Source organism: Pagrus pagrus (assembly GCF_965226575.1).
Source record: "Pagrus pagrus genome assembly, chromosome: 8".
NCBI lineage: Eukaryota > Metazoa > Chordata > Actinopteri > Spariformes > Sparidae > Pagrus > Pagrus pagrus.
In genome coordinates this window covers 11,400,074-11,426,045 of record NC_140192.1, presented here as the reverse complement: position 1 = coordinate 11,426,045, position 25,972 = coordinate 11,400,074, and the positions used below count along the sequence as shown (strand labels likewise).

The window sequence follows — 25,972 nt, the reverse complement described above, 5'->3', positions numbered from 1 at the left end:
CCATCAATTAACTCTTTGGGGGACAATTCATCGTCACCCGCCATGTGCCAGACAACTTCAAACACTGGCAAAATGAATTGCTTTTCCAGACATTTTTAAAAACTCTATTTGAATTTGTAATCGCCCTAAATGCCTTCTCAAGGACATGTGAGGCGGAAATTACACTAAGAAATATGCTTTAAGGTGATTTATGTCTGAGAAAACTACATTAAGTTGTCTGTGGAGGCATGTCTACGGTCTGTTCCACACATTAATAAGACGTTAACATTCAGCAACGGAATTTATCTTCGACGTCAGACGGCCGTTAAAATAGACATCGAGGGATCAGCATGCTAACTGAGCTACGGCTAACCCTTTTGTCTTCTCTGCTGACCAATGGCATCTTTGATCTCTTTCAGGAGGATGACTCTGTGGTGTGTGTGTGGTGGGGGGTTACGCTGACCTTCCGAGGGGGTGGTGTCACATCCAACCTGATAGCGGTGTGAATGGGAAAACAGAAAAGATGAATACAGCAATTGCTAAATAGCGGAACATGAGTGTGTTATGCTGTGGATGCCTTCAGTCCCATGAGAGGGCCTTCCTAACCCCGGACCTTTCTTCTGCCCGAGACCCGAGAAGCAAAGGGGGACGTCGCGCCATCTAACAGCGGTCCTTTGAAGAGGGCGACGCTGAAATCAAGCAGCATGCCTCAAATACTTTCTGCTAGTTTTGGGCGAGATACCTTGCACATGCTTGGAAACCTAATCTATTGGAACTTTATGTGGTGCTTTATGTTTTTGTCGACGAAGTCCATGAAAAGACCGAAACCAAGAAGGAAAAGTACTAACAAGTACTGTCCACATGATGTGTTAAAGGCAAGCACTGCATTTTATTTTGATCGATCCCACCATCCTGCTGCAGTTAACACTCAATACAATACAAGCTTAAAGCTTATATCAGCAAACTTTGGCGAGAAAGCAGAACAGTTCTGGAGTTAAAATGTTTAAAGGAAGGATTCAACTATGGCTCACTAAAATCTTGTGTAAATCAAATTCACAGAAGTTTACACCACGAGGATTCATTCAGTGGAGACTCTGGTAGGACAAATGTTCAGGGGAATATGTTGAGAGAAGCTTCATGTTTTTAAAATGATGCCAATACTTGGCACTGGTGGTAATATGTCACCTCATCCTGTGTTACGATATGTTGCTGTATCCTATAAAATATCACCAGATTATAGGGTTTGTTCACAAATTACAGAAAAATTTGTTTTTCCGACTTACCTCTGGTGAAATCTTTGCCATGCATAGCGTCATTTTTATTTGCAGAGGATTTAAGATGGCTGACATCTCCAACGCAGCGAAAGTTGATATACGTTAAAACATTTTTTAAATTAAAAACGCTGTGCTTGATGATCTGGTTAGGTTTAGGCACAAACGAGGAAAAGATATGACTTCTGTTATCACAAAAATGGCAAGACATTGTCCCGTTGTCTCATGAAAAAAAATCTGATTTTGCTACACTAGACACTGCTTTCCCTAGAGATATCCAGCGGTTTCTTGCCTACATGTTTAACGGCCAGCTCGAACCGTGGCTTCCGACTCAGCAAACTTCCCGATATGAAAGTCAGCTCACATACACCTAATGTGAGCACGATATGACACATTTTGTAGAAAACACTATCATCATCATGGTTCTATTCAATTTTCTATCAACATGTACGCTGACCTAGTTAAAGTTTCTGGAAAATCTGATGAAATCATGGATAAAATAACATGTTTTTTGGAGCAAATGTAAACAACCCAGTTGTCACATTGATGCGAAAATCACATAAAAATACAAAAAGCTTTAAATCAGTCTCACTCACTGATTTACCAAAGCAGACCTCACACACACCAAGAGATGTTCTCTGATAGTGAGAAAATGTGTATTTTCTCACTTAATGACTCGTGGTGTTGCTCAGCCTTTTAGTCATTTAGGTGAACGGACCCTTTAAAAGCTAGTTGTGATTATTTTAGACTGTATGACACAGCTGTTGTTGTTGTTGTTGTCTCACTGTACAGAGGATAATAAACAGTACACTTCAGGTAAACAGGTTCTTTTCAGTGTTGCTCACTATGAACTTTTGTTTGGATAACCAGAAGTCATCATCAATCTGTGATCTGTGCCCTTCAAAACAAGCTGCGGTCCACAGAAAACCCACACACACACAAACATAGACACACACACACACACACACACACACACACACACACACACACACACACACACACACACACACACACACACACACACAGGGGAAGCAGGTCTTTGGCTGCAGACGAGCAGGCTTGCGTGCCTCATCGCCTGGGTTGGGGAGTTCAGTGGTGAGCGGCCGCAGACAGCAGTGATCATTAGGTCATAGTGGGCCACAAAGCGGTTTGCGTGAGTGAAGGTGTGTGTGTGTGTTATTTAGAGAAGCTCCATTAGCAAACATCTAATCATCTTGGCACTCGTTCAAACCAAAACTTTCACATCAGGTCTTCTGTCCAGCTGCTGAGTCAAAGCAGGACGCGTGGCTCGATAACAGGCCTGTACACGTTCCAGCGGAGTGTAGGAGTATTTTATTTAATAACACCAGAGTGAACTCTTTACAAGAGAAAACAAAAACAACTCATGATGGATGTACATTTATTCCCCCGATGGAGAACACCACTTTTAGACACACAACTCCTACAGGAATTCCTTTGGTTACAATCTGGACTATCCGACATCATTTTCTTTTGTGAAAACATTTCACTCATGGGAGCCACATTTCCCTGTCAGCTCTATAAAATCTGCCTGCATGAGTGAATGAAGTGTAACACAGATTGTGGTTTGTTTCAGCATCACCCGCTGTTCAGAGTTTTTCATTGTATCTTCCAGCTGGAGAGGCCAATTATTACTTAACCCATAAAACAATAAAACATTATGACAGCGTTAGTAACTGAAAACACTATAAAACACCGTTATAACGAGCAGGTGCTGCTCTGTATTAGTCGAAGCAAATCCTGTAATGATGTCCTGCTCAGCACATATGCAACCTATGTATTATGTGTAAATATGCTGATGATTGTCTTTAATCCAGTTTATGCATGTTGATTAGCTAACAGCGTGTTTTTAAGTTGCGACTACAAAACGGGGGTTGGATTCGCCAAATGTAAAGAGAAAAAAATCCACCTAGAATCAGTTTATGTAAATGGAAAATTTGATTAGAAAAAAGTTTTACAGCAGCATCATCACAGAGCAAGTTCACCGCCGCACAGAGCATTATTTACTACGGAAACAGCAGGGGTGCGCGTCGCAGTGGCGGGCGCCATATCGATTTTCCACCAGGTCCCGGCGACAAAAGTTCAACCAACTTGAACTGTTGCCCCCAACACGCTGACCAACTCGATTCTGGTATCGATTGTTATTGTGGTGATAATTTATCTAGACACAACCACGAGGGAGAAGTTAATTTGCTTCATCTTTTAATCGCCCAGAGTTACTGTATGTGAATCTGTTGTCTGGTTCTGCCGGGGCTTCAATAAGATTATGTGCTGCTCTTCATGCTGCACTTTACGTCCACAAACTTGAACGTGTTGTGTTGCGACAGAATGAGATTTTCTTGGCTAGAACAACATTTTAGAAAATCTGTTTCATGGTATCAGGGTAAACAGTCTTACACAATTATCGCAATCATTATCAGATACAATAACCATGGAAGCCCTGAGGGGCAAGTGAGACTTTGTTTTTTTCTGGTGATCTATTTTCTACGTCTGATCCGAGTTATTTTCTCTTCCGTGTTTATGACTTGCGATCTGAAATGAAAGTTTTGTCAGGATAATCGTTCTAAGTTCCTCAATTTTGTCTTCCCATCCGCGAAAAACATGTGAAAAACATTTTCATGTGTCAAAGTGAAATTTGTTGTTTTTTACGAGAAAAATTGTTTTTCATGTGTTTGCAGATGGATTTTTTTTTTTTTTAAAGAACTGAGAAAGATTACCCTGGCAAAACCCTTTTTCCCACCAGACTGCAAGTCATAAACACGAGAGAAAATAATTTAGATCAGACTTGGATGGATCACAGAGGGTTTCACTATAACGTCACTAAATATTATGTTCTGACGGACATGAAACTTGATATAAACTTAAAATATTATTTTGTAATGACACTAACGCCGTGTACATTTGCTCATCTATGGCATTACCATAGATGAGCAAATGTACACGGCATAATAATTGTCCACTTTCATACCATGCTACACCTTGAGAACAGTATACTGTGGCAACCAACAAAGCCAATATGCTACTAATATACACGGTGATAATCAACTAGTTAATGGTTGAATAATGTTCCCTAAACTGACACTGAACTTTTTGTACTTAAAGTGAACTGAGCCTTAATGTTTGGCCATACTGAATTAAGTAACGTCAGCATACTTTAAATGTAATATGTATTTCCATCACTGCAGACACAGACAGCATTGTTTCTACAGCTATTAAACTGTGTATGACCAAACACTTGTAGCCAATGTTTGCGTCCTGACCAATCACAGCAGTTGTACCTCTGATGCCGTTTGCGTTGTAATGATGATTTTGATCAATGCCACTGCGCCGCCGTTCTCATTTTACATACATCACTGTGCTTATAGGCCAAGACTGGTGGAATGCTTTCAACTTTTTATGATACAAAGTTGTGCCAAGTGCGTTTTTCCCTGCTGCTTCTCTCCGAGGGGATTTCAAAGGGGGAAAGCAACACATGCTGTCATTCATGTCCCGACGTTCAGATGGACCATTACGCTCATATCAGATCGGCTCTTTTGATGTGCCGAGGGACAGAACAAAATAAATAGCGAGCGCAAGGCTGTGAAAGATTTGCAACGCAGTGCGTTAATTAACGAAGGGCTATACCAATTAGGCGCCCATGATTAGTGTGTGAATATCAGTGCAGTCACGCAGTTTGGGACTGGGCGCAGAGTAACACCACTGTTTACTGAACACAAAGACCATAAACAAGTGCTGGCAACAAATACACTGCCAAGTGTGAATAGCTGGGCATTTCAAAGAATTTATGGCTTTTCCAAAGATCTCAGCATAGTTGACTGTTTTGTTCTCTTGTTGAGAAACTTTGTTTTTAGGCCAATAACAAGACTAAAGCCTTTACTCAGTAGGTGCTTCATGTTGAACATAACTACAGACTAATTCTCCTGCATTAAAAATCTCCATTTTCTTCACCATTTTGAATTCAACTATAAATCTGGACATATTATGGGATGGTTTAATGTAGAGCTCCAGAAAACTTGAATCGGTATCAGCTGAGTGTCTACAGGCATCAGACACTTTAATGCTTTTAAAGATCTTTTCAAGAGTATTTTGCACCAAATTTAAAACAGACTTTTGGACAAACCGTTGTTTCTTTTCTTATTCAAGCGTTTCAGTCAAGTTTAAAGGTATCTAGCATATGTGTGGTCCTGTGCAGAGGTAGGTTTTATGTAGGAATATGGCTATTAGAGTGAGTTAGGTAATCTACATTCTGCCAACAGGTATGTGAACGTAGAAACTAGGATTAGAGGTAGTTTTAAAGATATGTAACATCAGGAATGTTGCCTGACCCATTTTGAAAAAAGAAGAGTGACTTGGAGAAATGGTGGTGAAATTAGATAAACTGTTTGTGGCTATTAAGATCTCACAAATTGAAGACTATTAAGGCTTTTATTTGCTATAAAATGAGCGGTGTCATGGTATTCTGACCACTTCCTGTGTGTGTGTTGTAATCCAAGCCATGTTCTTTGTTTTGGTAGCCGGGCTGGCTGTGTGTGAGATAAGTGCTACAAGCTGCTAAGAGTACCTTGTTGTGTACATACTGTTACAGGCCAGAGTGGGCATGATAGTTTATTAACAGTTACCAATATTGTGATTTTTTTCTGCAAATGTTGTAACTGATAGATATCCTTAATTTTAGTGATAATCTGCTACTTTTCTTTGTCGTGGCAAACTGAATAATTATTTCATTTTTTGAAGACTTTTGAAGCCATAATTAATAATCTTATAATAACTTATAATAATAATATTAGTTAACTGCTGCTCACAGTGTATAATGTTGATCATTGATCTATCATTTTAAAACTTGAGGTACTTCCAGATAAATAATACCAAAGAAATCAAAATCACATGTTAATGTTGCAGGGCTCAAATGGTCATAAAAGACACAATAACCCCTTTTAACAAGACTTAGTAAAAGAAGACGGTTCCAGTTGAGCGGCTCTCCAAACACTGAAACAATCCAGGTAACAGGATGGAAACAAACACTCACACAGGAAGTATGTCACTGCTGTTGGCCTACAGATATATTTATCACTTTGTTTAAACAGGTTATAATTGTAATAATATGTTCCCCTTTGTATCGCTGGCTCACAGAACCAACACTTCATTAATCGAGTAGATCGCATTTGGTAGTCAGTAATGAGGTGTTAGAAGAAAAAAGCGATAATGGCCAAAATGTTTGGTTCACAAGTATATAATTATGCATTTATTGACGAGAATGATAAAGGGACACGTTGAGGTCAAGCAGACTAACACATGGGCGTCCTCAGTTTACTTAGCAGACCTCCTGGTCCTCTTGTCCCAGGAGAAGTTTGCTCCGTAGGATTTCACCCGGGGCTTTGAGCTCCTCTTCTCCGTGACGTCGTAGCTCCAACCTGAAAGGACAAACACGAGAATAAGTGATGAGGCCGAGAACGTCACGTATATTCACTTTGGATGAGTTCCAACCACAATGAGGTGTTTTGGAGACATCAACAGGCTGCATGTAGTCAGAACTGCACTAATCACTTTCATGGTGCAATAAACAGAGTAGGCCAGTTTCCTCTGCTTAGTTTCAACAAACTGCCAGATGGTTCAGTCCTCTGAGTGAAGGGGACTCTGTTAGATGGAAAAATACATCAACTACGTTTCACTTTAACTCACACAGGACTGTTGTTAAAATTGTCTAATAACCGAAAGGATTCTCTTCGTATTTTATTATTTGATTTGTTATAAGTAGAGATGATCCGATGGCATTTTTTCCTTCCCGATATTGATTCCCATACCTGTGCTTTGGGTTGTGTGCACCCACTTTTTAAATATAACAGTTTAAAACAGTAGTGCAACAGCGACTTAAATCAATCTAAGAATAATTAATTCCCTTTAAACGTTCTCACAGAACACGGTCGATTGCAGCACCGCACTCTGAAGGGCAAATGTTGACGGCGATACTGTGTCCACCCAGTGTGCAGACTCAGCAAAGACACGTCGGAGGTCCAAATGTCAGCAGTAAAGCCGACTGCCTGCACGTCTTTCAGCCTATATGAAATGTGTTCCCTCACTGTCACGTAAAGTTTTTCGAGAGCAGTTTCGTCATGGTCTTTTGCGTGATGTGTCTTCAAATGCTTTATAACGTAGCTGGTGTTGAATTTGGCAACACTCGTGCCACCCCTCGAAATTATAGCCCTGCGGACTCAGCATGTTGCCGTTTTACCGGTGGGTTATCCAGAGTAATATACTGCCAAATACCTGACATGTTGCCATCAACATCTGACTCACTTGAGATCAACTTCTTCTTCGCCGCTCTAAAAACAGTAGATGCCAGGGGCAGCACAGCACAACTTCCTGTGATGGCTTTTAGAGCAGCAAAGAAGAATTTCTGGTGTGTAACGTTAAGCAGAGCAAACAGAGCTGTTTCTAAATTACGTTGTCATTTTACCTTGCAATGCAAGGGAGTTGCTGGTCTACTGTTCTTGCTATGGACAGCTGTTGTCTAGAATTTAAACTAACATGTTATGTATAGGCCAAAAAACTAAATATACTAACCAATCGAGGCAATGGTAGACCAGCAACTTCAGTTTTTGCCGGGTAAAATTACTGTTTAGGTAAAAATATGTAAAATAAAAAAATAAATAAAAATTGGACCATCAAGATTTTAAGCAGTTCAATTATGTATCTTTCTTGACAATAAACTGCAGCTTCTCACATTTAGAGGGATCTTTCTCACACATTCAATGTACAGTTCATGCAAGCAATATTTCTGTAAAATAAATAAATGAACAAAAGCTTTTCATATACCATCCAGGATGCACATGTGCCCCAGTTATACTTGACATCATACTGAATTCATGCTGTAACTGGCTCTATTTTAGAGATTTTGGCTACAAGTGCACATTGATCCAGATGAAATCAAATTACTCCTGCACAGAACAAATCACGCTCTGATGCAGTCAGTGCCGCAAAGCTGGCAACCGCCTCACTTCAGCATCACACGCATCATATTGACTTACCATGACTCTTAACAGAGCTAATAATACATCTAATCATAGATAAATGTCTTAAATGTACTTAAATTGTGTTTATTTAAATGTCTAACAGTCTGTTCGTTCCACTGATTACATTTCTGTGATACTCAAGGGATGGTGTGTGTGCCTAATTGGCCATGATTAGTGAAAGCATCATGTTATGGATGATGACATCAAAAAATGCTTTACCATTTTTCTCAGCAAAAGCAATGGCGTCTTCCTTAGAGGAGAAAGACAGCAGCATGTTGGACAAGGGATCACCGCTGAAAGGCAGAAAAAGGATGTCATACAGATTGTAAAATGCTTTAAGGCTAATTAGCAATTTTGGGATGTATTAATAAACTTGACTTTATACCAAAAATAATGTGCTAAAAGTAAAAAAAAAAACTAATCTGGTTTCCGTTTATGTGCTGTTGAAATGAGCAGGTTCGGCTCAGAGGTTCTTACGTTGAAGCCCAGCCCATCAGAGGGTTCTCCCAGCGCTCTCTGGTATCAAAGTCCATCTTCCACTTCTTGGTGCTGTTGGATCCCGACTGCATGGCCGTCTTGGCGGGCACGAAGATGTGAACTTTACGTGTTTTGATGTGCTCCTCTGGGACCCCTGTCAAAGTGGTGATGTCCTGAGGGGCAAAGAGAAATATAGCTCACCCAAGTGTAACTAACAGTTATTTATTCTTTTTCACACCGGAGAACATCAGGAAATAAAACTGTTTTAAACCTAAAAAGTGCAGCTATTCAGATCAATCCCACGTTACAAACGTATGTTACAGTCGATGTGTTGCGAGTCCTTAGCCCTGCTCCTGATACAAGTAGGCAAACAACTGATTGAAGCAGTACGATGCCCTGTAAGATCTTTAAAACTACAGTGAATAATAAATATTTATAAACTGTTTATCAGGTGAATGATTCAAGTGCATCAACTTTATAAGAGACAATCTTACAGGTTTTAACTGAGCAGTCAAAGCTTCCCATTTCTACAACCATGTGTATGAAAATAACAACTTGACATGTTTTTGGTTGCAGATCAGCCAGAAGTCTTCCGACTTTGATCTAACTCGGTAACTGATGTCTTTTTCTTCCCTTGCAGAGATTAAGAGTTCATGAAAAGATATATGCGTGTGTGTGTTTGTCAGGAAAGGTCATCTGAAAGTTAGCTTGCAGGTGTTAATAAATATATCTTGAAGCTCTGACAACGTGTTCTTAGTGTCGGAGAAATGGGATTGGGAAAATGTTCAGTGGCTATAAAAAAGTACTTCAGATTGTGAAAGTCACGAGAAGTTTTATATTCTTGTTTTAAATCTGTAGAGATTTATTTCCATCTTTAAATATCAGGGTAAGAAAAAAAGCTCAACTACATCTTCAGTATCAGAGAAACAATAAAATATTAAAGATTCAAAGAGTGAGCGATTTTTATAGGCACAATAAAATAAACTAAATTTGGATTGTGTTTTTATTGTTTTTGGGATCTGATGTTCACAATGTGTGGGTATTATTGTCTTTTTTGCTATGCTGATTTTGTCTTTGCTTTCTTATTTCGTATTGTTTTCAAGAGTCTTCAGGCAACCGTGTTAATTCGCACGCAATAACTGAACAACAGCATTAGAAAAACAAAACGAGGACTCCGAGAACAAAAAAGAAAATGGAATAAAGCCATCTTCGTGTTGTTATTCATACTCGTTTGCATCGAGGTGGATGAAATTAATGTCTAATACTTGAGGTGATTTATTCCAGACCATCAGAAAGTAGGCCAGTGCGGCAAGAGGAGGAGGAGGGGCCTTTGGGTGCACTAAATGCATATTCCTGAGCAACTGGAGCTCCTTCAAGCTCCTATCAAGGATCTGGTCCAATTCTTCAGGGAATTAGCAAACAAGCAATGGGAAGTCGGCGACAAAACACAGACGAACCTCCCAGCACGCAGGCACCAGCCACCCAAGACTGAGGGCTTTCCAGAGCGCTCTCCTTTCAATACAAGAATTTTACACATTTCAATGGCCATTACAACTTCAAAGAATCAAATTTTCATCATTGTCTGTCATCTGCCAGTTGATTTGTAGAAAGGGGGTCGTTTTGCATGAACTCCACACAAAAGCCCGCCTTTCCTTTGGCAAAGGAGCTTCCAGCAGTATTTAAACCCACTAAATTACAGGTCCAACTGCTAAGCTACTGCTCGTTTCAGTGAAACATCTTTTGCCATGCTCAGAGGCAGTCTGAATTTAATCATAAACAAGATCTGCACATTGAAAAGATTGTTAAAATGAAAGGGAAAGGACGAACAAAGGGGGGGGAAAAAACTTCACAAGTGCTTGGTAATTATTTCCGGCTGCCCTATCTACTTAACCTTAACAATTCCTTCTTGTCACAGAGAGGAAGAAAACATGTTCTCTTCACCCAAAGGGGGTAACGGTGGACGGTTCATGACACAATAACACACAAGACAGTGTGAGAGAGCAGCAAAATGAGATGCCAGGGTTTTTTTGTTTTCGTCTTGGAGCCTGCAGCAGGTAATCAAAGATGTTTAATATGTCGCCGTCTGCGGGATGTAAGTTTTTATTCTCAATGGAAAATGTTCAAAAGATCTGTACTCCAAAACTGAGAGGTAAGAAAAACTTCCTGGGAGTTTTGGAGAAAACACAAGAACCATTAAAATGCTTTGTACACAGTGAACCGAAACACATTCAGAGCTGTGAATCAAGGGGGAAAAAATCATGTACAAAAGTGAGTTGAGGTAAATCAAATTTGCGATCTGAAACATTTAGCAGTTGGTCTGTTCTGTTCTGTTCTGGGGGATAGATGCATGAAAATCCCTCTTCGAGACGCATTAGAAATTATACCCTTGGGATTAGCAGGCCAGACTATGGTTACGCGTATGTATGTTACATAAACCATAACTGACACATGAGGCCCATGTATGGTAAACTGGTGCAATAATTTGTCCAGATGTAGCGGACCTTAAATCACATCTTCGGCGTGGATGAGCACAAAAGGTCCTTCATGAATGAGGGAGGATGTGTCAAAACAAAAGCTCTGCCAAATCACTGAAAACACTCTGCTCATTATCTGGCATTGTTTGCAAAAATACGAGTCTAGACTTCTATGATACTTGCATGCATTACACTGAAAGCTAGTAGGGTTATCGGCATAACAGGCTCACCCACAATACCCGGATTCACAAAGGGAATGATTGTGGCTGGAATGTGGTGTGTTCCCAGGAAGACTAGAGAGGGCCATCACAAAAGGAAAACCCACACGGTGGGCACTTTTTCTTCTGCCACGTACAGGAAGCAAAATGAGAACTATCAAGTTTGACACTATTCACAGGGCCTTCACGGGGCCCTACAATACCTGGCTGGGCAGGCAGAATGCCGGGCTTAAGAAAGGGGGGAAAAAGGCTGGCAAAGTCTCCGTCACGTGAAAGCGTGTCGATATTTCTGACACCTCCAGGCTACGTGCCAAATAAAGAGCATAGGGGCTTGTCGCTGTGGGGCCACTGGGCCCACCAGAATGCTGAAAGCTGGTACCCCTAATGCTCCAGCAGAGACCTGGGATAGAGGATTTCTATAAACAAGATTCAAAGATCTCGGTATGCTTAAGCGGTAAAAACTCAAGGAAATAACGAGATTTTAAAAAGCAAGAAAAGTAAAAACAACAGTAGGAAGAATAGTATTTTCTTTGGGGGATGGGGGGGCTGAGGTGTGAAATCAAAGTCTAAACATTTGTTCCAAACTGTTCTCAGATGAATCATATTAATCGTAACGTGGGGGGGTGGGGCTGGCAGTGTTTTCCGATTGGCCGGGTGCTCTCAGCATATTATTTTAGCTACCATTTTTTAAAAATCTGTAGCCGCAAACCAGTTAAGTTTTTGTGGTTATTATGATTTGACACATCAGCATGAAGATACAGAAGAAAGCATACCAACACACGGACCGACGAGCTCAAAAATTATGCGTAGAAACAGCTGTTGTTTTTCCATTCGTCAGCCGACTGATTCACCTAATCTTTGTGGGTCTTTAGAAACGCAGACAATGTTTTAGTTCCTTGAAAAGTCCCTAGGACTGAAAGTTGGGTGGAAATGTGGCTTAAGCTGGAGTTGGATAAGATCAAAACTGCTGATGTCTGTCTGTTAAATATGAAACTACAGCCAGGAACCGGTTAGCAAAGCTTAGCATAAAGACTGCAAACAGTTGGTGTGACTTTCCCTAAAAATAGCTTACTTCAAAGTTCACTAATTAACATCTTATTTGATAATCTTATTTGAAAGTGTAACCAGCACAGTACTACTCCTTTAAGAGCTTTTATTTCTGTAGGTCGACTTCCAACAACATGTCAAGCTGCGTCGCTCTCATCCATGAGGTGACGTCGTTGCAAATCTCTCATCAGCTCCTATTTTCAAACAAGGGACACATCCTCGAAAGAGCCCAACACCAAGAACTGAATTACTGAAAGAAACTGGAGATGTGGTTGACAGAAATCAGGAGAACACATCTTCCTCTATAACTTCACTGGACTCTTAAACTGTCCTCCAGCCACCACAGTCCCGTATCATTCAGCGCATCTAGTCAGTTTTAGATGATTTGCAGGTAAATGTCCACATTTCCTGCTGCTCAAAAGTGGTTTTCCAGTGAGAAAATATCTCTTCAGGCACCAGGCAATGCTTTTGGATGTATCAGTGAAAAAATAGTAAGTAGTAAGGCTACACAAATCAGATGAATGTTTTTAACCAGGGACAGTTATGATGAAAATATCAATTGCACGGGCAGATTTGAAAGGCGGTTCACACCGTGGCACTTGGAGCATCCTGGGGTTTGGCAAAATGCAGACGAGGACTTGAAAAGAGATACGTATAAGGATTTTATCCTCTGAATACATTACTGCTCATTCGCTTGGTGAACTGAGCAGCCCAGTCTTTTTCACTCATTCACTTGATACTCCCTCTGTGCTCATTTAGAAAAAAGAAGATTATTTTAAAGCTTAAATAAACCATAAAGAGGAAGTTAACATCTGTTCTTGCAATGATTCTGGACAGCTAAAACAATAGATGTGAAAATGATCGACCTTCCAATAAACCAGAAATGTGGACTGCGTTAGACATACAAAGCAGTTTTAATGAACAACCATTCATAACCAGACTTGAGCTGAAATAATTTACTGATAAACTGACAGGAACATTTGATCATAAACTTATTTAATAACTGACTCATTTAATTTAATTGAAGCAAAGAGACTGAACATTCACTGGTTTAAGCTTCTCTGCTTTTTTATCACTGGAAACTAATAAATCTTTGGGTTTTGGTCATCTAATGATATAAAAATGGACTAAAGGGCCATTTTTCTGATAGAAAAACATATTGAACAAATTAATCAACGATGAAAGAAATCATTAGTTGCAAACGTGTCTTTTATTTCTAGGAAAATAGCCCAGATACAGGGTCAAACTGTCTAAACACACTGGTGGTGGCAGTCCTTATTTTAAGACTTGTTAGGGTTTACTAATGTAAACTGAGGCACAGAGTGTATTTTCCTGTTAGTGCAGCAACCAAACAAACAAACAAATAAAAAATGTCTCTGCATGACCAGCTCACACTGCACATTTCCAACGTCACTGCCACATTGTTAGGGGTAATGGTGGACACAGTGACAGCCATGACACAAGTACGGTCCAGCCTATTATAGCACGAACATCCATATGCCAAAACTGCAGCTCGGCAGCCAGAAGGGGTCATGAGGTCGGCCGAGCTGAATCATGTTGAGTCAGCATGTGGTGAAAGCCCAAACACATCACCCTTAACCCCCCACTGTCCGGCTCACACCCAGACCAAGAGCCTCACTCATCGGCCTCCGCCGGTTCCCACCTTCAGACGTCTTTGAAGTGGAGAAAGCGTGCCAATTACTGATTGGACATAGGGGGCGTCTCTAATAGAAACAAATATTATGTTGCTTGTCCATGTGCGGGAGTGGTTCAACCCTGGAGAACAAGAAGCAGCAGGCGAGAGGGTCATCGCGACTCTCACATTACACATACCTGCGAGGATCGGAAAGAGAGGACAGAGGAGGGGGTCATTTATGAAGATGTCGGATGTAGACGCGCTTGTTTGATTGTTGGCTGGACGGCGGTAAAAAATACACCTGCTGAAAGGTTTCCGTTTGTTTGTTTTTTTAAAGTAAAATTCTTCATGAATAACCCAAAACTATTACAGTTATTAAGCAAAGGTGATGTGCTTCTCTCTGTTTTGTGTCACTGTTACTTGAATATGTGAGTTTTGGACTGTTCGGACAAAACAAGCAATATGAAGACGTCTCCTTAAACTCTGGGAACTAGGGGCATTGGTCACAATTTTAAACATTTTATTAAATTTGACAATTGTAAAAATTTCCCCCTGGACACAAGTATCTGATTATATAATGTAAACAATTAACCGAAGACAAAAGATTGTCTATTGAAAAATTTTGAATGAAAATACACTAGTAGCAGCCTTAAAAGAGTACATAAAAATACCCATTATTTAGTTGTGCGCATTAAGGCTGCAACTAATGATTATTTTCATAATTCATTAAAGACTTATTTTCTTAATAATAAAGCAAATACTGACATTTGCCCATCACAAGTTCCCAGAGCTGATGATGACATCAGAAAATGTCAAAATGATATTCATTATAATGTTTTAAACGACAAAAAAAAAAAAAAAGACAAACTATTAACTCATTATCAAAAGGTGCCAACGTATTCTGTTACAGCTAATGGAGTAAAACAGTAATCGTCACAGCTCTAATAAACTTTCAACATTCATTCAAAATGCAACACAAACAAGAGTGGCACTCAGTAGAGCGCATAACCTCCGCCAAGTCCCCTCTACTTAAATCAGGCCTCGAAAACCAACTAACCAAAAGACAGACATGGGTGAAAACATACTTGATGGAGGTAATTGTATTACAAATGATAAAGTTAGCTTTTTGTTTTTGGAGAGACAAGAACATTTTGAAAGTCGCAGACTTAGTTGGGGGATACCAGATCTAGTTTGTGAAATTCAAGCAAGAGCTGCTGGCTTACAACTAATGAACAAACGGACGTGTAGACAAACAGAAGTAGCGAGCCTTTTTTATCCGCTCTGCAAACATAACACTTAGCAGCTAGACACTTCCTAAAACTACCCAGCGCTGACAAGGCTGAGGAGTCCACTTAAGAGGCTTAGTCTCTATGGAAGAGAGTGTTAATGAATGAAATACTATTTAGTGGATGATACATGATAAAGCCTCTTGTCTGGCACTCTTCAAAGACCAACATCCTCTGACCCACTACTCACAACTTGAGCCGCGAGATTTTTTTTTTTTGCATAAGTGCGCCATATGAGAGGGCAACCAGACAAAACAGACACTTAAGTTGTCTATGTGCGAGGGAGGGAGGGTGGGAGAGTAGGATGAGAGGGAGAGGAAGGGGGGTGGGGTGGTCAATGTGGTCTGCTCCACTGTAGGTCACTGTGTGTCTGAGGCTAGACAGGCTTAGAGAATATACACCCATGTACTGCAGACTTAAACTGCTTGTGCTAAATATATCCTCATTGTTGGGACTGCTGGATTTTTATTGGGAATCTGTGTCTTCGTGCTGATTTTTTTCCGGTTTCAAAATGTGAAAGCAAATACCTGGTCCTCTGGCTAACGACACTCTTCAGTCACACATTAAATTTTGCGGAAATTGAGTTCTCGAGTGTCACAAAGCAAACTGGCGTGTCCAATTGTATGGAGCTGAGGATGATCTTGTGTTAACCAGCTTCCTTTGAGTGACCTCTGTATCAGGATGTTTTCTGATAGCTCTGGAAGATAAGTCTTGACTGACTGAGTCAGGAACTTTCAATCTGATTTCAGTTTGGGGCTTTCAAAACAAGCAACAACCTGCCTTTACACTCAACTACTCAACCGCATTCAAACCGAACATCTTTTGACCAGATGTGACGTTACTTGCCAAGCGAGCTCTGTGCTCAAAATTCGCAAGAAAAAAGATTTCGAATTAGCAAACTCGACATGCCAAGCATCAAATGGTCCTACCAATTTCACACTCTCTTCCTCTCCCAGTCTTCCTCCCTCCTTCCCCCTCAATTCCCCACACTCTAATAACTGTCCTCCTCTGTCTCGTAAAACCCTAGTGCCTTTAGAGAACTCTATAACAAGGCTTCACAAGCGCTTTAAGATTATGGTGTTGTCTTTATGTGGAGAGAGGGAGCACACTCGGCCCCTGCTGTAGGAGGGACAGACGCTCACACACTTAGCCATACGTGGGACATATTGTATTATCGCATATTGAGGCAGCTGCTGTGGTTTTAACCGCAGTTGTTTCTGCAGAGGGTTGGAGAGTAAAGCAAACCTGACTCTAATTGAAGGAGGTCGCAGACATTCCGTGTAAAGCTGTGTATCACTGGCCGGCCAGCCGGACCCTGGGAGCTGCCCAGCATGCTTAATCAAACAGTAATTACAAACAAAAGCAGGTCGGCATGGCCACTCCAGGGAACACCGAAGCTCCATCACGCAGGTCTATTGGTTTGGCATTATTTCTGAAATTCAGACAATGCCTTCAAAGACTTCGTCATAAAAAGCTAAAACTTTTTTCAGGTTTTTCTTTTGAGTTAAGATGGAAATATGAGGTAAAAGAATACACAGTCAGGATTCACAGTTGGGCTGCAACAAACTGTTTTCATTATTAGATTAGCGTCTTCATCAAAGGATGCCAATCGTAATTTCCTAAAGCCCTGTGACATCATGATAGTGTGTTATTTGTTAGTGTGTTTTGGTTAGAAGCATGAACTGGCAAAGTTTGGCATTTTTGCTCGAAAACTAAATCCAACGTGACATTTTTGGCAAATTGGTTTGTAAACACATCTATCAGATACGGAGTAAGATCATCATTCATTAAGAGTTGTTTTTTTGTCTATTTGGCAAATACAAATCCAATATTCAGTCTTCTTTAGCACTGACTACTAAGGGTAATGTTTGACTCTTAAGGCGCTAATTACTGCACTATCTAACTTTAGATAGTTAAGCTAAATTTATCTGTCCTCCATTTACTACTGGACACTTGTACCATGGGATTTCCACTGGCATTAGTTGTGGAAGGGACCAATATAATCACTCAATTACGTCCTGTTTTTTCCTGTTGTTTCATGTTGAGGTTCTGAGCGAGCTGAGCAGTCACTTGCAGTCAGACAGAATCAAAGAAATCAGCAGTCTTTAATAAACTAGTGTGTAGCTTGCAGACCATAAGGGCTGCCGGAAAGAAACACAGCCAACTGTGTTGAAAAAGTTGAAGCAGAATCATTATCTTCAGTCACGTGTAGCGTAATGTTTCATGAGCTTTCACTCAATTTGACATTGTGCACCAGTTTAAAACACTTTTTTCATCAGTCAATATGGACCAGCATACTAAATTACGGATAGTCCTTTGTCGAGGCAGAGTAGGACAGGTCAGTCGGTGTGTGTTAGTAGTGTGGTTAAATGCCACAGGGGGAACACAATGGACATCTCTTTGTGTAACGTGTGTTTTACTTGTATTCACTCAGTTTGGGCTTGTGCACCAGTTTGAAACCCACTCTAATGGAAGGCACTCGTAGGAACAGCAACATTGCATCTGATCGTTTAATGGCGGTTGGTAAACTGCTTTTAGGTGCATTTTTGCCACCTTCTGGATTGGTGGGGATAACAGTTCGCAACATTGCGTCACACAAACAGGCCATGCAATGACACTCCCACACCGCCACACAACCCTAATTGCAGCAACGCCTGATTTGGTCTGAATTGAAGCTTAAAAGGTCAGATTCTCTCTGACCTGATTGGTTTGTTTTGCCACCTGCAGCCATTCCTCAAACAAAGCATGTCTGCTTGTTGTTAATATTACAGAGAAGAATGAAAAGCAAACACTTGACGTCATTGAACACCACTGTGTATGCAAAACGAGTGTGTGGTTTAGCAAATGACTGAGAGAGGACAGCAGAAAAAGTAACAGTGAATGCAAGTGGAGCAGGAGGGAAAGGTTAGCAGTTAGCTGTCAGTCTGGCTGTAAATGTATGTTATATGTTAAAGTGTGTCAGTGAACAAACACAGCTTCTCAAGACTAAGAAAAGTCTTGTCTGTTGTTTCGTAACTGCTGGAAAAGTTAAAGGGATTACCTCGGAAGCCCCAGTAACAACCATGCCCACATTTAAGAATAGGGATCGATAAGATTTCATTGATACCAATATTCCTTTATCTGCTTATCGGTTTGATTATTATTGAGGCATTGGAGGCATATTGTTCCGATGGATTGAACAATTTGGAACAAGTTCTTAACGGTTCTGGTTCTTAATTCCCATCTTTAAGCATTGTGTCTGCTGTGGAAATTCAAAACAGATCTAGGGTTATCTAGGTACACGTTAGTACAAGTTTCAGGGTACTATACCAAAACTGTTTGGTTGAAACGCAGCTTTAGTGGCTTTTTGTAGTCTTTTTATAATAACAATTGTTCAAAACATTTTGCCTCTTTTATAACTAATCAATTATCAATGCAGTTTCCCATTATTTTTCTGTCTGCAGCCTTCAGTAAAATTGTTCACAAATGCGATTAAAAATCCTCTTTACTGGATGAGTTCATATATTTGACCTGCAGGAGATTCTCGCCCTTCATCGCCTAAATTTACCTGTAATGGAGACGGCCAAACAAACTGCAGAGACGGAAGTTTCCTGCAAGGTTTGCATTTTTTGGACAGACGAGAACGAAGGACAAGATAATGAGTGTCACACAAATATTCAGACGGAGTTTTTTGGAGCGCATTCGAAAAATATCATTTGCACCAGCCAAAATGCAACCTCATCTAAACGAGGTTATTCAGAAATGTTCACTACAGAAAAACCGGCACACCACTTTCTCCTCGGGCCGCTCAAGAGAAAGAGAGACAGCGTGCGAACCCCACATAACCCCTCAGTGGATCGAGACCTTTGTTTGATTGGTCAAACCAGAAAGCAATTCACACTTATTGACAGCCTGATGAATGACTAGCGTGCTGACATACGCTGAATGCCCAAAAGGGAGAGTGCTCTCATTGCCCTCTTCCATGTGAGACGGAGACCACTGTACTGTAAACAGCTGAGGGCCTCTCTTTTTGGCCTGTCTGGGTGAGCATTAGAGTACTTCCCGCCGTCGCCAGCAACAGCATGCCACAAAGGAACCTCTGTGGCCGACAACACTGAAGTGGCCACTGTCTTTTTCGTGAGTCTCAGGGTGTCTCACAAACTTTTTTCCATGCAAGCTTCTTTTCTTTCACCCCCTCCCCATTTTTTAGAGGCCCTTTTTTTCCTCTCCTCTGCTGTTCCTCTCAGTGGCCCCTACTGAGAGGACAGAGACAGACACTCCGCCCAGCCAAAGGTTTGTCTGCCAGTATGGTCAGCTTTGCTCTGGAACAAAAGCGCACTGACGCTGCCCACACACAGCAAAAACCCCCCCAAACGAGTCCACAACAGACTCCCACATTCTCCCTAAACTCCCTCTTTCTCCGTTATCTCCTATCTCCTTCGTCTTTTAATGACAAAGTGTTCACTTCAAAAGACCCTTCTTTGTTTTGTACAGTTGGTACATTTCTAACCTTCATCACTTCAAATGATTATTGCTGTTTAGGCTGTGCTTTACAACTTAATGAGAAGGAAGCAACAAAGAACCTGTCCGATGAAATATGAAGCTAAATACAGCTGTACCACATATTAAAGGTCAATCTAAACAATGACTTCATAGTCACCCGATGACCTGTGAACTAAATTTAATTACATATTTTTAACTGAAACTTGCTCTTCAAGTGCTTTTGGAAATACGCTGTGTGCCCAAGCTACACCAGTTAACAAGTGTACGACTGGTCACAGAAAATCATGAAACAAAGCCATGGAAGTAGTCTACAACCGCTAGGTGAACAGAGAAAAATACAGGATTAAAGCTTGCTTGTTTTGTCTGAACAATAGTCAAAAATCTAAAAGATATTCAGTTTACAATCATGTAAAATGGAGAAAAATTGCAAATAACACAATGGAAGACCAGGAACAAGTGGAAGTTTGGCATTTTTGCGTAAAGATTGACTGAAGACAATGTTTTTTGTTTTGTTTTTTTAAATCAAAGAAGTAGATTCATAAGTAAATTCATTGTCTGTTAATCTACAAATTGGTTTATCGACTAATCATCATCAAGAATGACAAAGACTTCAGACAGAGAAGTATCGCAGAAGCAGCAGAAGGTCAAAATAGCCTCTCTTAGTAAGTAGTAAAATGGTTTTGACTATTAAACGTTTGACTATTTGTCAGTGTTTTGGGTGAACATATTGATTATAGTATCTAGGTTACTTGAGTGTAAACATGGTACCTAATTTCCTGCATAACCTGGTTTCTTGTGTGTATGTACACATACTGATTCAAATTCCACAAGCGAAATCACTGTTTATTTACCCTTTGTCCTCATGTGCCAAATATAAAAATGGTGACCCTCATCATAGCATTGTAATACTCATTTTAGCATCAGCAATCAATAAACAAGTCACACAAAATAGAAAAAAATCAAAAAGTGATGTCACCAGACGCCTGGAGCCCATTCACCATCACTGCTTAAGGCTAGTAGCTTGAGGATAAATTACTGTGACTGCGCTCCTGAACCTCTGATATAACTATCAGTTGAGTTGCATTGTGGGTAATGTAGGCAGTAGGTTTTGACAAGGAAGAATAACCTGTAGAATAACGAAGACAAGTTCTGGTTCTGCTGCATTGTTTGTTCTTTTTGATGTTTTTTTTAATCCTGTATCCGGCATTATTATAGGAGAGCAATATGCTCTCTGTTGGGTGTTGTTAAAGTCACCAACTCGTAGATAAGAGCACCAAATGTAAGGTCAAGTTAACAAAAGTAAGCTGCCTCAAGGACAATGGAGGACCAGTCTGTGGGCTCTAATGAAAAAGTTTTATAAGAGAAAACATAGTTGAATAAAACCTGTTAAAATATACAAAATGTTTAATGTCAGTAGTCGCAATACAACTATATTGCAAATCATAAGGGCTACACAATTAATCAAAATCGCAATATGGCTCGGTGTAATATCCAAATCACAGAAAGCAGTTATGTTTTGATCAATGTCAAATGTGTGATAAAACAGCACTATAATGAAGTACTGAAGAGCTGCACAGACACAGATGCCCTGGCCTAAGAAAACATGTCTGTGGGGTAGAGACCCAACAAATGTCCCATCCCCATCATTATAGTAGATTTCTCAGTGAAAATTAAAATTGTAATGCAAAAATGATCATTCCCACTAATCTTGACTCACATCGCAATCTGAAAAAATAATAGCGATGTGATTTTTTTTTACCATATTGTGAAGCCCTAATGCAAATGAGCCTGCAGTTGTTGATACTAAAGAAGGAGCCATCAAGCGTTCAAGTGTCAAAGTTTCACGCATCAGAAAAAGCGATATATATACTTGTAATGTTACTGTAAATGGAAACTGTTAGTATTCAGTCACTGAACAACACAATTGTTGGAGCTGGATAGGGCTGGTTTAAAATAATTGGTTTTCCGATTCAAATAAATCTTCATTTGAATGAAACAATATCAATTCATAAAATCCCAAAACATTTATGATATATGCCTTTTCCTGTGGATGCATGACAGGCGGCAAAATTGACAACAAAAATTCAAAACTGAAATCAACTCAAATCAGAAATCAAATCAGTAAATTTTATCTGGAAATTAGTGGCCATAACCAGCTCTAGCGCTGGAAAAGTGTAGATGGCCTAATTGTTGTTGATGCTTTAAAAGAATAATAATACAATGTAACTGTTAGTTTTGGCCAGTGGAGACCCCAAATTATGATGAATTATAATCTAAATTAAAGCTGAACTGAGTGGCATCAAACATTGTCGTCATAAAACAAGTTTTCACCTAAACTCCATTGATTAAACCAAACAGTAGTAACTTTTTTAATTGGTTTTCATCAAAAGTTGAAAAGAGTGCAAAGAGAGGATTAACGGGGGCCGTGATCACACACAGAAGTACTCACACATTTGCCATTACCATCATATTGCTACAAAAGCCCACTGTCTACTACAAACTCATGTTGGCAGTGGATGCAGAGTTTTTTAACAATTTTTCCAGGCAAGTAATTGGAAGACAGTAGATCAGACAAACACAGTGTGTCACGTTGACCACGGAGGGATTCTTACCAATTTCTCATCAACTGTAATAAGTTGCGTGTCTTGTCCTGGTTTCTCTGCCAGCCTCAACGTTGATGTGCTTGTAGACCTGAAAACCATTAGATCGACATTACACGCAAAGCACAACCCGCCAAAGGCAGACAAGCAACAAAGAGGTAAATTACACAAACACGTTACACTCTGCAAACACTGACTATCTTGGAGGAAGCGGTGGGGCGAGGATACAGTGAAAAGGAAGAGACAAGGAGGGAATCCCCCCCGCCACCTATTAGTTCTGTCTGGTGCATCTCTGGCAGACTCTCGCTCTCATCCTAATGACAGGACGTGCTTAATGTTGGCTGTGGTCAACTGTCAGGCGAGGACTGTGCAGCTCTTTGTGAATGTGCAGCCGTGTCCTGTCACAAAACGGCAATGTGCCATCATGGTTGAGCCAGCAAAGGGCTACTCCAGATAATCACATTCTAGACTGTACCCAGATAATCTGAGTTTTACATTTATTTGAATAATATGGTTTTTCCTCTAAAAAGTCTCATATTTCAGTTAAACGACTGATAAGAGAAACACGAACAGTATTGTGATTATGTTGTAATTGCACAACACGGATGAAAAAAGTTCTGATCATTAAGTCCCTGCTTAGTAGAAACCCAGTAGACAGCACTCACTCACTCTCTCACAGAAAAATGTATAATAGATGCTGTTGGAGTTGATGACAGTTGGATGACCGACAATTAATTTCTCTGGTGAAATGATTGCTTCATGACAGATTGGTCAACACATTGAAAATGAATAGACTCCACTCCTGATAACTGATTTAGTTTTAGTCTTTTGACAAGTAAAAATGGCAAATATTTAAATTTGTTGGCTTTAGCTTCAGAAATGAGAAAGACTGTCTACTTTTAAATTAAATGCTTGGAGCTTTTATCTGCCGATCAGATGAAGTACATCATTTTACAAGTTCACTTATAATATTTGACAAGGAAAACATGTATGAATTGATTGATCAGTCAGTAATAAAAATATTTTTAGGTCAATCTCTAAAGAAATGTTCTTTCAAAAGCCAACTTTGTTAGCCAATAAACTGTCTTAGCAATCAAAGGCAGCCATTTCTTATCATCTTTATCTTTATTAATTCATGTTTAGTCCATAAAATGTATTTCTTACTTGACAATTTAATATTCACTTGGACAACAGCATGTATCTTTTGGCAAAGCAATGCAATCAAACCTGTCATATATTATTTAATGACTTTATCTTGTGCATGATTAGGTCAATGTCTAATTATACAAGCTGAGAAGGACAACACTTGTATTGTGTTAAGAGAATATCTCACACTCTTTCATTCTGTAAGACAAAACAAAATCTAAACCTGCCCTGCCTTAATAGTCACTATTTCAGTAGCCTCTGTAATGTACATACAGCCAGTTTTGGATATTTTTATTTATTTATTTATTTATTTATTTTTTCCTTTACAAAAATGTGCTTTTTTCATAATGTAGTAAACTTTTAAAGGGACAATTCAACAGTGAGGCAATATCACTGCATGAAGAGCAGCATCTCCTGCAGGCTTATGAATAAATCCATGAAGATAAATCATGTCAGCAGATAGTATATCATGATATCCAACTGATGTCTGCTAGACCACATGCTTATTAGAGCTGACAGGTACTGACACAATAAAATACTGATATGCTTGAGTCAGTACCTCATTTAAATATGGAAATGTTGTGGCTACTGTTATTGCTTTTGGTGTTGTTTTTTTATATTATATATTTATCAAAGACTATTTAGGTGGATTGCATATAAAAAATTACAAGCAACGTTGAGATGATAACCAAGTAACTAGGCACATACTGATCATTTCATAGAGCTTGTAAAATGTGCCATGAGACTGGAAAATCATCATTTACTGTTATTCTGCTCTTACTGGCAGGAATATAGCACATTGCTGAATCAAAGTATTCATCAGCCAAAGTCACAGAAAGTTTCTATCAAATTTTAGAGAGTGCATCTTCCAGCTCAAAGCCAACCCTGGAAACTGCAATTTCCTATTTTGTGCCATATATTTAAAAGCAAAATCTCTTCATGTCACCAACTCACTTACTGCAGCATACTTCTGGGTGCTCCCTAATTATCAGCTAATGTGTTCAACTGTTACTTCAAGAAATCTTAAGCACATCTTGCAGCAGCATTATTCGTGCAGTTGTATGCAGCGAGTTTGATGATATATTATTTTTAAGTTCACATTGTATACACAATTTTAATAAATATACGTTTATCTCATGATGCAGAGGGGTGTTTGTCACAGCTAATGATGCAATGAGTCTGAACATAAAAACGTGGACTGTGATGTGTTATCTTGACATGAGTGTTAGCTTACTTGCAGGCACCAGTAAGAGTTGACTGTAAGGCTAGCTGTGGTGAGTCAGTAAGTGATAATGACCTTTCCAGTAAGGTCTGTTTTTAAATAAAGTTCCCGTCTCGCAGAATATTAGTAATGGTATGCAGCACATGTTCTCCGAAGCACTGAGCAACCTTTAATTGCGTTAGCTCTTAAACTGATTTCTAGCTAGACTTGTTAGATTTAAGAGTTAGCTAATTAGCTGGCTAGCCGAGTGCTGTAAGGACACGGCATAACATTAACATTAGCAACCAGCCCGGACAGATAAACACTAAGTGCACAAACAAGTACGTAGTTAAGTGTGTTAACTCACACACTGTTTCCAGTAAACTGCGAAAACCTTTAACATGCTTCATTTACGTGCTTATTGCTTTCACGGTGGCTAGCTTACTAGCCTGTGACATGCCAGGCATACGGCCTCGTTGCTTCGGCTTAAGTCGACTTGGAGTTAAATATTTCAAACAAAATGACTCACAGTATCACGCTCGAGTATAAAACTAATAAACAATTAATGCGGAATTACCTGATAGGATTCAGGGCCAATTTAGAAGCTGCATTGATAACAGACAAACGTCCCAAGCCGAGAAGTGACATTGAGGACGCCATGATTGTTGTCAACAATGACGTACGGCAACCGTGAAGGGACAAACAGTACGAGCGGCTGACGGAGACAGCTGCTGGCAGAGAGATGGAGGAGGACTGATGCCAGCTACTAAATTTACTACAGGGATTCGTTACATACAGAGACATGTCCAGACATATCTAGCGTCTATTTACGCCGCTGATGGTTGTTTCATATCATAAATAACGACGCTGATGGTGATAATGGAAAGAAACTCAGCTCATCCGAGGGAACTTCGCCTTTGGCGTCAAGTAATTGCTTCACACTCACAGAAGCTTTTAAACGATGAATATTTCTCTTCTCTCTTCCTTTCAGCCATTTTTACTTGATATAATTATTATTATAAAATGTACTATGCAGCTATCGTAATCAAGTTCGGCTTAACTTGATTTTTTTTTTTAGATTGAAAATGAGCTTTCCAATATGCCTGTTTAAATGGTGACTTTAATCA

At 39.8% G+C, this 25,972-nt stretch overlaps 1 protein-coding gene across 1 annotated transcript; it reads right to left on the bottom strand.

The window, feature by feature from the left end:
- Window positions 1-2,565: 2,565 nt before the first annotated feature.
- On the bottom strand, window positions 2,566-25,566 carry ndufs4 (NADH:ubiquinone oxidoreductase subunit S4). The gene is made up of 5 exons (XM_084360825.1): window positions 25,423-25,566; window positions 22,511-22,589; window positions 8,756-8,928; window positions 8,498-8,571; window positions 2,566-6,679 (listed from the first exon to the last, which is right to left on the bottom strand). The coding sequence occupies exons 1-5, from the start codon at window positions 25,503-25,505 to the stop codon at window positions 6,576-6,578; spliced, it is 513 nt and encodes a 170-aa protein (XP_084216951.1). The 5' UTR covers window positions 25,506-25,566; the 3' UTR covers window positions 2,566-6,575.
- Window positions 25,567-25,972: the final 406 nt, after the last annotated feature.

Bases quoted from the DNA above. Each gene is read 5' to 3' on its own strand.
- ndufs4 (XM_084360825.1), bottom strand. From the start codon at position 25,505: ATGGCGTCCTCAATGTCACTTCTCGGCTTGGGACGTTTGTCTGTTATC. The intron at 22,590-25,422 runs GTAATTCCGCAT...AATGGTTTTCAG, and splicing joins TTGGCCCTGAATCCTATCAG to GTCTACAAGCACATCAACGT. The intron at 6,680-8,497 runs GTAAAGCATTTT...TTGTCCTTTCAG, and splicing joins TGCTTTTGCTGAGAAAAATG to GTTGGAGCTACGACGTCACG.